We start from the raw sequence: 16,190 nt of genomic DNA on the forward strand, positions 1-16,190 counted from the left end.
TTTCACCTTTCACAATGGAAAAAGAAATTTTCTCAAAAAATAAAACCCAAAATAATAAAATGACTACAGAACATGATATTGAATTGAAACAAAACACAAGCTAAAGAAATTCTCAAATGGCAAACTTTTACCAATATCAAAATTAAAACTTATCCCCACCCATACCTAAACTCCTCAAAAAGAGTTATTAGATGCAGTGAACTAGCAAATTGTTCTACTGAGGAAGTTTTATCTAACCTTTCATCCCAAAGTGTTACAGAAGTAAAAAGAATAAGCATAAAACGAAATGAAGAAACCATACTCACAAATGCATATATACTCTGCTTTGACTCCACAAATCCCTCAAATGAGATTAAAATCTGATGAAAGTAAACGTTGAAATACATCCCAAACCCTTTAAGGTGCAACAGTTGATCCGAATGCACCGAATCATCAATCTATGTAAGATGTGGCGAAAACTCAAAACCTAGTGACTGCAAAAAAGACCCCAAACTGTAATGAAAACCATTCAGTCAGCTGACTTCAAAGGATGCAAACTATGGCTAAAAGAAATAACAATACAGTACATAAAAAATATAACCTTCCCGGAGGCCAGAAAAATTATGAACAGAAAATACTCAGAAGTAACCAAGAAAGCTGAAATCACCATGCATCAAAGTTGTCAAAGATATACAATAAATCCTCCAGAAATAAAAACAAGAATTATCTCAATTGATAAGAGATATAAGCGTTGCCTTAAGAAGTGCTTCGCAACACCCTGGAAAACCTCATCAATATGCCCTGTATTTAAGAATTCAGGTGTCAAGTCATCTCCCTCTCAGTACAGACCAATAAGTCTCCTGTGTCATGAGTAAGTTACTGGAATCCATATTAAATAAAGAAGTAGTCAACCACCTGAGCAGAAATAACCTTCTTAGTGACATGCAATATGGTTTCCGTTCTGCGAGATCTATAGCAGATGTGCTAACATATCTCATAGGATTACTGAATCTCTCAACAAAGGCTTTCTTTCTAGAGCAATTGCTCTTGACATATCAAAGGCCTTCGATAAGGTATGGCATAAAGGCCTACTTCACAAGATTTCCAGCTACGGTATAACTGGAAATGTTTTCTCACTTATTAAATCATTTCTCTCTGATAGGCTCATAAGAGTAGTGGTTGATGGACAAAAATCAGAGGCCCATAGTATTAATGCTGGAGTCCCTCAGGGGTCTATCCTGGGCCCAACACTCTTCCTGATCTACATCAATGATCTCTCAAAACACATACTTAAATCATTTGTTGACATCTATGCTGATGACATGACCATCTATGGCAACGCATCAAAGGCCGTAAATGACAAAGTTCTCTCTGATTCTCTCTCCTCTGATCTCGAGCGCGTGGTACAGTGGAGGAAGAGGTGGCTGGTTACTTTTAATGCATCTAAAACCAAGCTCCTATATTTACATCATCAACGCTCTGATTCTCATCTGGCATCAATTGAAATGGATGGCTCTCGTCTAAGGGAAGCTCCATGTTTTGATAAGCTTCTGGGCTTGACCTTTACTCTTGACCTGAAATGGAACACCTACATCAAGTCAGTTACCAAGGTCGCGGGAAAAATGGTAAGATCCTTCTACCGCTCCAGAAGATATCTTACTGCTGGTGCAATTCTCTATCTATATAAAAGCCAAGTATGTCCAAGGATGGGGATACTGTTGCCACATCTGGGCAGGAGCTGCTAAAAACAGCCTATCCTGCCTTGACAGAGTACAAAATAGACTTCATGGCTTAATGGGCGATGCCCTTTTCTCTTCCCTGCAACCTCTCTCCCACAGAAGAGACGTTGCGAGCCTATCTTTGTTTTATCGTTATTTCCATGGCAGGTGCTCATCTGAACTCTAATCTCTGGTCCCCCCCCCCCCTCGTCAATCTTTCATGAAAAACACCCGTCTAGCTGAAACCACTGTCAAAAATTTTGAACACTCTTTATCTGTGCCTGAATCAAAACGTAGATTCCATGAACAAAGTGCACACCTGTGGAACTCTCTTCCGTTTGCCTGTTTCCCACCTGACTACAACTTGGAAGTCTTCAAGTCTAACATAAACAAATTCCTGATAAACCGCTCCCTTAAAACACTTTATCAAATCTCCATTACTAACGATTACTACGATATTATCCCATTGATTACTGTACCCGCAATAACCCTTATCTCTGAGTGGCTTCCGGGCCTTGATAATCCTGAACACTGGAAATAATCAATCTACAAAAGAGAGTATAACAAAAAAGACAACCAACAAACCAAAAAACCCAAATTAAATCAAATGAAGAAAAAAAAAAAAAAACTCACCAAATGAAACAACACCATCACCAAACGAAAACTAAAAAATCAAATGACAAACAAAGATCTAGATCCCAGTCAACCTCAAGAGGAGGAAACAAAACTGGGAACACTGGAGGAGATGGAGGTAGGAGACAAAATACCCTCCAGACAAATAAAATGACGGAACACAATAAAAAAAAAAGAATAAAAAAACTCAAACTATCGTTCAATGGAATTGCCAAGGTATTAAACCTAATTTTAACGAACGAACTTATACTTATTTCACTATATAACCCAGCAGTCATCTGTCTACAAGATTCATTTTGACAACACAATAACCACCTAAAAACAAAAAACTATGAACAGTATCATTATATCCAGGATACAGGCTTACGAACAAATGGAGGCACATCAATTCTAGTAAGAAACAACATTCTAAAGAGCAAACTTGCTGTCCAAACCAATCTCCAGGCAATCGCAGATCAGGTCACACTCCAAAAAACTCTCACAATCTGTTCTCTATACTTACCTCCCTAATGAACCAATAAATAATACCGAATTAGAAAACCTAATCAAACAATTACCCTCACCTTTCATCCTTCAAGGAGACTTCAACAGCCATAGCACACTATGGGGATGCAAAACAACCAACTCCAAAGGAAACCAAATCAAACAATTTATAAAAAATAACAACATATGCCTTCTCAACAAAAAAGAATCCACCTACATAAATCCAACAAATGGTACAACCAGTGCCATTGATCTAACCATGTGTGACCCATCAAGCTTTCTGGATTAAACATGGAAAACTTATGATCCCTGTGGAAGCGATCATTTTCCCATCATAATTGACTACAATAGTACTATCCAAAACAACATACCAAGATGGAATACGAATAGAGTAGACTGGATTAAATTTAAACAACTATGCTTGCAACAATTAATAGAACATAAAATCCAATCAATGGAAGACTTCACCTGAACCTTAATCCTAATAGCTAAAGAATGCATCCTCCCAAATTGCCCTCCAAATAAAAAGAAAAAAACCATGGTTTAACCAAGAATGCAAAAAAAAAGCCATTAGAAAAATAAAGGCAGTGCTAAGAAAATTCAAAAAGCAACCCATAACCAGTAACCTCGTAGAATATAAACGACTCAGAGCAAAAGCATGTAAAACAACAAAGGAATAAAAACAAAATAGTTGGCAACAATTTGTCAATCAAATCAACACCTCCACGAAACCTAGAACTATCTGGAAAATGATTAGAAAATCTCCAGGAAAGATAACCCTGCCCCAAACAAACACCTCCTCACTAAAAACAACAAAATAACTGAAAACAAAGATATAACTGATACACTAACCAAAACTTTCGCTGACAATTCATCATCAAAACAATAGAAAAAACAATTTCAAACACTGAAGAAAAATTAGGAAAAATATAAAATAAACTTTGACTCAAAGAACCCTACGAGACCTTCTCACTATGCAAACTTAAAGATCCCACAGAAAAATCCCACAACTCAGCTGTGGGACCGGATGAGATCCACTATAGTCTCCTAAAATATACCTCCCGAATTACTTCAACTACAAAATATGGATAGAAAAAAAATTCCCCAAAATATGGAAACAAGCCACAATAATTCCCATAGCAAAACCGTGAAAAGATAATCAAATCCGGAAAATTACCGACCTATTGCTCTAACAAGTTGCTTATGCAAAACCATGGAAAGAATGATCAACTTCTGTCTAATGTGGTATCTAGAAATAAACAATATCATTTCAGAAAATCAATGCGGATACCAAAAATATCGTGGATGCATTGATCATATCATTAATCAAGAAACATATCAGGGAAGCTTTCATTAAGAAACGGCATATAACTACCATATTTTTTGACATAGAGAAGGCTTATGACACCACGTGGAAATATGGCATAATTAAAGATCTCCACCACATAGGATTGAAAGGCCGATTACCCAATCTAATCCAAAACTTTCTAACTGACAAAACCTTTAAAGTCCACATAGAATTAACTTTGTCAGACTTCCAAAATCAAGGTGTACCTCAAGGAAGCATTTTATCAAGTATCCTCTTCAACATAAAAATCAATGATATAATAAAAGATCTCTCCCCTGATATATACAGCTCTCTATATGTGGATGATTGCTCTATCAGCTGTGCATCCAAATGCATCCATATCTTAGAAAGAAAACTTCAACACAATATAAATGAAATCAATAAATGAGAAACTGTAAATGGCTTTAAATTCTCAAAAATCAAATCCAAATGCATCCATTTCTGCAATAAACGAAAACTCCACAACGACCCATCTCTACAAATCGAAGGGGAAATCTTTCAAGCCACACATTAACTATATAAAAAAACTATATGAAAAGTAAATGCAGTAAAGCAGTACAAATCCTGCGAGTCCTAGCTCATACAGACTGGGGAGCCGACAAAGAAATTCTTCTCAAAATACGCAGAACACTAATCAGATCTAAACTAGACCACAGCTGCTACATATATCAATCTTCTAAACTAATCAGATCTAAACTAGACTATAGCTGCTACATATATCAATCTTCTAAACTAATCAGATCTAAACTAGACTATAGCTGCTACATATATCAATCTTCTAAACTAATCAGATCTAAACTAGATCTTCAACCAAAACAAAAATGCAATAAAACCTTCGGACTAAGAATGAAACCAATCTGCAAGAAAGCTAATATACCAACAAACCAAATCCATAAAACTGTTCTCTTTAAAACACTGCCATGGAAAATCATAAACCTGATAATAGACGTAAGCCTCTGTAATTACAAAAAAAACAAAAAAAACCCCAACTCATCCTATAAATTTCAAAGAAAAATTTAGGGAAATCACAGAAAAATACCCTGAACACATCTGTATTTATACAGCCGGATCCAAATGCAACCAGTGCAGCCATAATAAATATAGAAAGCAAAATAACAAAATGCCTCCCCAAAAGTTGTTCCATTTTCAGTGCAAAAATTGATGCTATAAATCGAGCCCTAAACCTAGTCAAAGAAAAAACCTCAAAGTTCATCTCCGATTCTCAATCTGTCATCATAGCAATAAGAAATAAAAAAGTAAATAACCACTAATTGCAAACCTACTCACAAATTTCCAGCAATTAAAAAAATAAAAATAAAATAAATCATACTCTGTTAGGTACCCAGCCACATTGGTATACACTGCAATGAACTAGCTGACACAGCAGCAAACCTATCGACCCCACTTTCAAAATCCCATACACAGACATTAAAAGAAACATCTATATATATATATAAAAGGCAAAATGTGTGTGACCATTTCGTGTATGTCTTCAAAAGGCTTTTCTCGCACACGGTTCCGATGTCGTTACGATCGCTTACAACTGTTTATATGGGTCCTAAATAATAATATGTACGATTTGGGAAAGTGCGTCGCATCTAGATTTATTTACGTCGACTTATACAAAATTATTGCTATTTTGGCTTCTCGCATGTTGATGGGGCTTTTTCGTATAAAAAGTGAAACTAATTCAAAGTTAACAATGAACAACTTTCTCGGCATTGCGCCAGGAAATGTCCAGAAGCAATCAGCTTTGATCAGTGTTGTACATCAGACAATTGTTATTCAATTAATCTGGAAAATTGGGTGCTGCTTCCCCTCCCCCCAACAGATGTTGGGGGTGGAAAAAAAAAAAAAAAAAAAAGACAAATTTGGGTAAACAACTGCGTGACTTCTATTTGACCTTCTTAATTAGGTCAAATGGAAGCAGCAGATCTTAGAACTACACACCTGTAGAACTCCTTTCCATTTGCCTGCTTTCCAGCTGACTACAAGGTGATCATATTTAAGTCCAATATAAACAAATTTTTGATGAGCCATCCTCTTAAGTAATTTAATTTACCAAATTTCCACTATTAACGATTACTAGGATATTGTATCATTGACTTCTGTACACTCATTAACCATTATCCTCGAGTGACCTTTGGGCCTTGATAAGTGGTGACTCTTATCTTAAAAAAAAAAGGGATGGGGACGGACTATAAAGGGCTATAGTGCCATGGGTTGTTTCTTATTAATTTATGCCCATTATTAATTGGGGTGGTGGAGATAAGATTGTAATTCAGGATTGATCCTGGACTAATCCAATTGCCAAATTCCATTTGATTCAGTAACTGGATAACTTTCAGATTACAATCCGATTGTTATCCAATGTAATCCACAGTGATCCCATTCAAAGACAGAACTTTCATTGATCTTGTGTGACATCACAACCAAAACGAAAACAGTTGTCCAGACAGAATTTGCAGATATCCGACAGACTAAAATATCTTGATAAAGTGGAAGCATTACAGTACAAAATATATCTCCAAAAATAAAAGCAAAACCATACAAAAATAGCTAAATTATGCAAACCACTGATTAGGAAGCAATTAAGTTATTGCTTATTCACCAAACCTGTTTTCCTGCTCTTATTTACTTATACTGCTTCCCTCTTTTTGGAAATCATAATTTATCATTTTATGACTAAGTGTAATGTTTAAATATAAGGCCTATACTGGCCACATGTATATTGTTACTGATGTATGTTACTAAAATAACTGGCACAAATATTATTTCTAAATGCCTGTTTTAAAGGGATAATACTTTGCCTCCAAGACACCTTCCTGTCTGTTTTGCATGATAAACATTAAAAATCCTTATACTCTTAAATCCTCCCCAAATCCCTGTATATCTATATTGTATATTAATGCTGTATTTTTGTAAGTATATCATCTCTCCTATTTCAACTGGACAAAAAACCAATTGCTCTTCTCCCCAAACTGATATAAAATCACATACTTTGCACGTACCTTTAGAGGAAGGTTTAACTTCCGGTCCTAAACTTCAGTAGGCTAACCTTTTCAAAATCGATAAATACTAAACATCTATAGATTTCTATTGCTAAAGCATGCATTAGCTTAACTTATATTTATACTCTATAGAATATCTATAAAATAGATAACTAATAGCCACAGTTTGTACCCAAATTATAAGTGATCTAGCAACTATATCTTTCTTTCATTAGATGGAATAAAGTACTGGTGATTATCTTTACATGAAAATTAACACCTAGAGCACATTTCGAAATGCACCCTAACCCTTATACTATAATTTTCCAATTAGTTACTAATCCACAAACCATATTTGATCTTTTCTCAACTCTAGTAGATACTAATTCTTTGATACTAACTCTATCAATCCTAACTATCCATGCATGATAAACATTAAACATGGCTTTGAAACCAGGTGCAGGGAAAACTCTCTGTGCTGATAGACCAGCAGATCTGGTTAAGTCATCCATCTAGGATAAGGAAAAATTTGATTTGTAAACCTGTGCCACTGACCTCATACATCTTGGCACGAAACAGGAGAGAGGACTTCTCATTCCTGGACGACAACTTTCCTCAGCTGGTGACTTTATCAAATCACCGGTTTGCAAACCTAAACTGCTTATGGAGTAGATAGGCAGAGCCTATCTAGACTCCCTACTCCTTCTTTGTCTATTAGCCAGGAGCAGATGTGTGGCCACAAGGACTCAATAGAGACGCCCAGTGCTTAGCCTTGTTTCCTGACTAGGGCAATGAATGCCGTCCCCCCACATTTGCCTTATTCCCTTCTCCTATAACTGGGCATCTTGAGGGTGCTTATTTAACATATATGCTAACATGATTGGACTGGGCCACTCCTGTCAGACAGGTTTGAGGGTATCGGTTTGGCAGTTGCTGGTTGTTGTTTCTCAACTGACAGTACAGGAGCCATAACTCTTTGATAGCACTTAGAGTGGTTGTTCTATCATCAGTTGTGTAATATCAGGATATTTGTAGTGCCATGTTGCGCATGGAAAGGCACCCTGCACCCATCTCCAGTGGGCATTCCCAAGACCACATTCCTGTGTATGAGGAGCCGGCTGATGGTCTACTTGTGTTGCATGATGGTGGCTATGCACATCCGTTTTGCCTAGCACTTCAATCTAGATATGAAACTACGAAATAGAGAAAGTGACAGCTTAATCCAAAATGTTCAAACCAGACAAACACTCACGCCTCCTCTCTTGAGGCTTGGATTTATACATATCCAAGGACTTAGAACTAACTTAGATTATGTCAAATCATTTCTCCTAGCAAACTCCCTGGATATCTTAGCACTAAGTGAAACTGACTGTCACTCCTCGTCCCCTCGACCATCTTTAACATATCTGGTTATCTTCCACTTTGTCGTAAGGACTTTAACAGGAACAGACTTGGAGTCTATATTTGTAACACCCTTCCCATGTCTAGGGAATCTAAACTAGAATCAGGTGACCAGCCCTTCATGTGCTTTAAACTAAATTTACAACATAGCGTTAGCTACTTGTATTTTCTTTATTGCTCTCCAACCCAACACTGCACTATAATCAATCATGTCTCTGACAAAATATATAGAAGCTAGAAGTAATTGTAAGAAGTAGCAACAGCTAAGAGGGAATATACTGAAACCAGAAATCCTATCAGAGTGCAGAAATTAGGAACTCGTGATTTCTGGAAAATTTACAATAGTGTAGTAAATAATGGGCAATCAATAATTCCCCCACTATCCAACAATCATGAGGTTTTTTGCACAACTGAAAAGTTAACATGTTTGCCGTTATTTTCCCTCAAACTCTACCTTGGACTCAGCAAACCATTCTCTCCCTGATTTTCCTCTGTGGACAGAAACCACACAAGATGATCTGAAAATCACCCTTCTCAAGTTCATGATATCATAAAAACTTAGACACCTTAAAAGCATATGGACCTGATCTCATCCTGGCTGTGCTATAAAAAAATGCTCTGTTGAGGTTGCTCTAGTTCTCTCTTAGAGAGAACTGGAGCAACCTCAACAGAGCATTTTTAAGAAATGTCTTAACGTATCTTTCTTTCCTGACAGCTGGAATGCTACTTCTGTGGTACCTCCTCTCACTTTTTGCCAAAATATTTAAGTCTTCAATTAATCAAGCTCTAGTCCACCACTTTACAGCTGCTAAACTTCTGTTTGACCATCAATATGGATTTAGGCAAGCCCTTTCTACTGCAGATATTCTAACTGTAATCTCTGAACGTATATACCAAGCACTGGATAAGGCAGGGGAGGGAGGGCGGTAGCCCTATATATATCTAAGGCTTTTGACAGGTTATGGCATGATGGTCTTATGAAAATAAAATCTCTTGTATTTCTGGACAACTGCTTAACATAATTAAGTCCTTCTTAAATGAGAGAAGAATCCAGGTTGTCCTCAATGGGTGTAAGTGCAAACAATGATATAAATGCAGATGTACCTCAGAGATCAATCCTTACCTGATAAGATTGTCTCTGACATGGGTATATTTGCCGATGACACCATACTCTATAGAAGGCACATGGGGAAACTAATGAGCACATATCTAAGGCAATGGCGGAAACCCTAGCGGAAAACCTTCAGTTTGTAGTGGAATGGGGTCAGAAATGGATGGTAACGTTCAAAGCTGCCAAGACAAAGCTTGTTTCCTTTAATACTTGCATGAAACCTTACCAAACACCAATAGCTATGGTTAAAGATGCATTACCTGAAAGTACTTTGTTCAAACTCCTCGGCTTAACATTCACAGGGAACATGAGTTGGAATAAATACATTAAGATCATTGCCAAGGCTGCTGCAAAGAAGGTGGGCTCTCTCTACCGTGCTAGAATATTACTTATGTACATATCCTGTACCTCTACAAAGCCACCATTCGCCCATGTATCGAGTACTGCTGTCACATTTGGGCCGGTGCATCTTCTAGTTTCTCGCTCCTGGACAGAGTTCAAAAGAGTCGCCAACCTGATAGAACTGTTATCTAAGCTTCAGCCCCCATCAATGAAATGTTGCATCCTTCTACTTGTTTGACAAGTATTTTAATGGTGGATGCTCTGACAAACTACAAGCTCTTGTACCCCCTCGATGATAATACCCCCAACACGCAGCAAAGTGCCACCCCTACACAGTAGAGATCCCAAGATGTAAGAAAGCCTTCTACTCTAATAGCTTCCACCATTTGCCCATGTATTAAGTACTGCTGTCACATTTGGGCTGGTGCATCTGATACTAGTTTCTCACTACTGGACAGTGTTCAAAAGAGTTGCCAACCTTGATAGGTTCTGAACTGTTATCTAAGATCTAGTCCCTGTCTCAGCGAAGTGCCACCCCTATACAGTAGAGATCCCCAGATGTAAGAAAGCCTTCTACTCTAATAGCTTCTTCTCCAGAACTGCTAGATTTTGGAACTCCCTTCCAGGTTCCTGTTTTCCCAACTGTACTGACATCAGAAGTTCAAGTGTAATGTAAACAGACATCTTGCTGCTAAACTCCCTATATAGTACCCCTGCTGCAACTTAGGTCCCTGATAGTAGCCCCCTACATCAAAGTGGCAATGTGCTTTGTTTGGGGTGAAAATGTAATAATAAAAAAACCAATTTGACGAGTCGGAGTTGGATAAAAAAATTCCGACTCCTTGTACTCTTAGAAATCCACCTCCGACTCCACAACCCTGAATCCAAGGTGATACATTTGCTTCCCATTCATCTCCATGTTTTATTCACCAGTTCAACTTCATCTACACAGGAGTAATTTATACTTGTAACGAATCAACAAAAAAATACTAATCCAGGCTTTAGCACGCAGAGCTGTTTCCATAGTATTAAGAAAAGCAATCCATTTTTGTCTTATCTTTTTGCATTTATCAGAAAGTGGTCACATCTTGTGCTAAAATGTAAACTTATTTTAATTTTGTTTCAGTAAAATCAAGACCCTTACAAACTGTGCAAAAAACGCTGTTAGCGATTGCGGGGAGGATGCTAAACAATATATTGCCGGTTTTGTGAAAGAAGTTACGTATGGACAAATTAATTGTGGTGACCAAAGTCACGGTAAATGTTAACTTTTTATCTTTATTTTTTTTCTAGTTAAGAATTGTTGCTGTTGCTTTTGTCCTATAAAATCTCTTATGCAGCTTTTTCTCTTATGCATCTGTGCTTTATCATTCTCTCCCTATCATTTTCATCTTTGTTGTAGAAAAAGTCACCCCTCATCCTCATACATTGAAATATTCCGAGTTAAATATATATATTATCCCTGAGGAGTAGCACATTACAAGTAGCATTACAAGCATATGCTGTATTTTCGTGGACATTGGCAATATTACATACTTAATGTGCCTCAACAAGTCATATCTTTTATTTGTGGGTCAATTTTTAAAAGAATTACATTGATGGAAAGAGAATAAAATAAGCATTCCAATGATAATTCATTTTGTTTTTATGCTTTCAATGTTTTTATGCTCAAAGTTAAAATTGAAAAAACGGTAAAAAATGACAATGAAAAGGGGAAACTGTTTTTTTCAATGTTTGCATTTTATATGTTATGCAAGTTCATCTCTACTGGACTTTGATTTATAGTTTTACAATCACAGGAAGCAAAGTTACGACCGAGCAAAGTTGAAGAATATTTAAAAATTGATAAGATAAATCGGCATATATCATCCATTTTCATATAGATAAATTTCAGTATTATTATCATGTATAATATGTAAATATTTGATAACTATTAATTGTGTGGAAATTTCTTTAAAATGTTATCTTTTATAGAAATTTAAATCCGCTTAACAGGGAAAACGGCTTGCTATGCGCTGACCAGTGCTCAGCTGACTAAAGTTAGCACATTAATGAGTTTCGTTTGTATTCTCTTAAAAATAAAGAAAAATCCGTTTCATTTTTTATTCTGAGTTTGTCAATTTAAAAAAATTATTTTCAAGTTTTTCAAATTTGATTTCCAAACAATACTATTTTGTTTTTAACGCTTTTAGTACAATGTTAAAAAACAACAAAATGTACATGCGTTTTTGTTATCGTGCGTTTATAACTTCTTGTTTGTACTTAAGGTAGAATTATTTAAAAAAAAACAAAAAACAAATAAAGATACTTGTACACTTATGCTACCATGCTGAAATGTTATTATTTAGAAATTCTGTACTTTCACCTAACAATTTAATAAAAAAGATACTGTGAAACTTGAATTTATTTTTTTTTAACTCCTTGTCAAGACCATTTTTTTCGAATCTGTAAAACAAACCTTTTTTTTTTTTTTTTTTTTCTTAACTGAGGATATCTAAATAATGATAATAATTAGGCGGTTCAATAAAGAATTTCATTGTGATGCATTTTGTAAATTTTAACCTTGTTTCCACCTTAACATTTTTCTTTAAAATGACTACCTGTTAAGGTTTTCGGGTATGCTGAAAACGAATATTGCATTTAAATTTTCCGCAAATAAGCTTTCCGGATATTAAGCATTGTCATTTCTTACGTTATTGCTGGTGGCCATCTTGGTACGCGCGTTTGTGCATAATTTCTCGGGATTGCCACCAGCGATAATATAAGAAATGACGTTGCTTAATATTGGGAAAACTACTTATTTGCAAAAAATTTAAATGCGATATTCGTTTTCAGCATACCCTAAAACCTATGAAAGTAATTTTAAATGTTAAGGTGGAAACAAGGTAAAAAAAATTACTATTTTATTTCTTTTTAGTTGAATTTTCAGTAAAAAAATAAACAGAATAGAAATGATAAAAATTACCATTAACTGGTGAATATATAGTTGTTGCTTATCAGGATTCCTGGTATTGTGGAAGTTACATTCGAGGATTCATGTAGAGTATGATTTATGATTGCATCTCAGAAAATAGGTGTATATTTTCGGCCAGATAGAGAGGATTTACAAAATTGAAAATTGGACTGGTCTCAAAATGCATAAGTTCTGGTCAACTATGGGAATTTCCATCTTTTACAGAAATCCAAAATCTATATGAAAATTTTTCTTTGATTTATTTCTGAAATTAATTCATATCTACTCAATTTTTTTTCTTTGAGGGGGTAGTAAATACCAGCCATGAATGCTCTTTAGGCATTCAATGGCTACACCCAAGATTAAGCTCTCCTTTGGTGAGGAGGCAGGAAAATGCCTATTCTCAATAAAGCTATATTTAAATACCACTATAATACTTAGTTTTTTTTTTGGGGGGGGGGGGGGAGTTCATGAATAGACACCCACTGTATGATACCATGTATCGGTCTAAAAAAAAAAATTGAAATTTGTATATCTGAATTTATAATTCATGGCTTATAGTAAAGAGATACATAAGATTGACTGCATAATCAGAAAGAGAATACAATTTTACATAAGAATGCCTAGTTTCATGAGAATAGCTTGAAAAATAAATAAATGATGGTGAAATTACAGAATTTCTTCAAATGTTGAGGTCCATAATTTTTCTAAAGAATGTCTATGGAAAAGCCTAAATTTTGGCACTTAAAATTCTCATAACTTTTGAATTACTGAAGGTATTTGCATAATTGAAACGGTTTTAAGCATCTTTTACATAGCTCTTTTCATGCAAGTTGATAAAATAACGATTATCTAAAAAAAAAAATCAACTTGTAATGCTATTACAAGCCAGTTAGATAATATTACCTAAAACAACTTAAACTTTTTTTTCTTCTCTTTTCAGGTATGCTTATGGCCATTATTGGTGCTGTAGTTGTAACTGTGGCCCTAATTGCAGTTGTCATCGGGGCTTTGATGAAGAGGAGAAATAATGTGCCATTTGAAAAGATGGAAAATTGTTAATCCCCAAACCATTGTTTTTCTTTCATATAACAAGATATCAAAAGTTGCTGCTCCTTATCATTACTGCAAAAACAAAAAAAAGATTCTTATTTAATGTTATTCAAATCTTTTTCTCTCATATAATAACATTACTAAGGGACACATTTCTTGATATACAGTCATGTGCCATTGCTGTCCAAAATGACACATTTTCTTCATTATTTTTCAACTTCACAACTTTTCTAATTAAAATAAGCATTCATCTTATTTCCCGATGCTTTCCTAATACTAAAATCAGCTGCTGCTTAGTGATGCTAACATTCAAATTGTCTTCCTTGATTTTATAAGCAAAGCAATATCTTGAAACAAACAATTGTTATATATTAAAAATTAATATATATTGATATCTTGCATAATTATATTAATATATATTGTATACAAACATTTGTTTTCATTAAAACTTGGAATAAGTTAATTTTTTCTAAAGTTTTCTTGGTGCAATATTCACCGTCCATCTTGAGATGAGTCTTCAAGCAAGAGAAGATAACTGTAGACATAATAATTTGGTCATTGCACACTTTTGTGTTTATTAATGATTTTGAGCAGAACCAAATCTCTGCTGAAAAATGTAAATAAAATTCAGATTTAATTCAGTTTAAACGTTTTCTTAAGTTAAAAAATGTTATTCCCAGTTTTTGTGAAAGCATTTACCCCCCCCTTTTAATCGGTGAAATTGTCTTTGTGTGCTGTTACTTTCATTATTATTCAAGAAGACAACCATTCTCACATTCTCCCTTTTTTCCATAATCTATATTAACAGTGTAGAAATGAATGGAGAAATAGACCAAAACAATGAATTAAAAATAACTTCAGCAAAAAAAAAAAAAAATGAATTTTATAAAAATAAATTTGTAGATAACTTTTTGAACCAATGTCAAAATTTTGTTTCTTTTTAACTAAAAAAAAAAAAAAAAAAAAAAAAAAAAAAAAGTGATGGTTTGATAGTGGATTTAATCATTGTGTGTTTTTTCTATATACATTTATTTCTCTGAATTGTTTAATGGTCTGTCTCTATTCAACTTAATGCATGTAAGATATACTTCATCAAAAAATGAATAAAAACTTGAGTGTGAATTAAATGCATATTTTAGTTTTGGAATGATAATTATATATATATATATATATATATGCTCTCTCTCTCTCAGATAGCTTCTCCCCTATTGAATAATAAAATATAGGCCATTCCTCCTTATGAATCACGATGTAGTTTTAAGTTGATAGATAAAACTTCCTTTTCATATGCAATATTTCAGTTATTTGTTGGACATATTGAAATTATTTATTAAAAATGGAATCTTGAAGGAGTGGTAATTTAAGTTGCATGGGTAATGCTTTAAATACCCCCAAAAAGCTTAAGGATTAAAAAACCGACATTATCAGTCTGTCAAACAAGCTGATGAAATTATACCTTGGTGAGTTACCAACAGCTATAACTGAAATTCCTCTTCCTGTTCAGAGCCCACCGAAAATGATCTGGAATTTATTATTTATTTTTTTATTTTTTGTTCGTGTGATTCTTTGTAATGAACAACTATCTATTCACCATAAAGATATTTTCAACATTTATTGAACAATTTATTTAATTTGTAAACTTTGTCTAACTGAATTGATCCACACAGATTTTGACAAAACCTTCACTAACATTCAAACTTTAAGATAGATATGTAAAATGACATAAATTCATTTCACTCTGCTTATTTCCTCATCTTTCTTCTTATGGATATCTGAAGATGAAGATTCTGAAATGTAATTCAATTGAATAAAAAATTTTCTACCTTAAAGATTTTTTTTTTTTTCTTTTAATATTTTTCTGATCAAAGGAAAGTAACACTGTACAGAAAAAGAAAAGTTATTTTCTTTTTGAAAATAATTCTTATGCGGACATAGTATTTTCAGGAAGGAATTAAGTTGAATTATATTTTATTCTTAACATGCTCTGATGAACTAGAATCAATTTTTTTTTTTTTCCATGATTTTGTGTATTTTTTATTTTTTAACTCAAACAGTGCTCTTTAATATGTCGACAAAGTATTCAGCTTGTCCATTTATTGTGGATGGAAGGGTGGAGATTAGAGGTACTGAATAGTTTGGTTTACAGAAGTCAAAAAATTCTGCTGAGATAAATGCTGTT

The 16,190-nt window shown here is 34.5% G+C and overlaps 1 protein-coding gene across 1 annotated transcript in view; it reads left to right on the plus strand.

Moving 5' to 3' along the window:
* Positions 1-14,951, plus strand: part of LOC145265427 (uncharacterized) — a 46,745-nt gene extending 31,794 nt beyond the window's left edge. The window contains exons 5-6 of the mRNA XM_080121260.1: positions 11,132-11,262; positions 13,902-14,951. Of these exons, the coding sequence (XP_079977386.1) occupies positions 11,132-11,262; positions 13,902-14,020 (250 nt within the window). The 3' untranslated portion in view covers positions 14,021-14,951. The remainder of the gene's footprint in view (positions 1-11,131; positions 11,263-13,901) is intronic.
* The last annotated feature ends 1,239 nt before the right edge of the window (positions 14,952-16,190 follow it).

The sequence above is a fragment of the Euprymna scolopes genome, chromosome 40, assembly GCF_053919585.1.
Source record: "Euprymna scolopes isolate OS-2025 chromosome 40, ASM5391958v1, whole genome shotgun sequence".
Lineage (NCBI taxonomy): Eukaryota > Metazoa > Mollusca > Cephalopoda > Sepiida > Sepiolidae > Euprymna > Euprymna scolopes.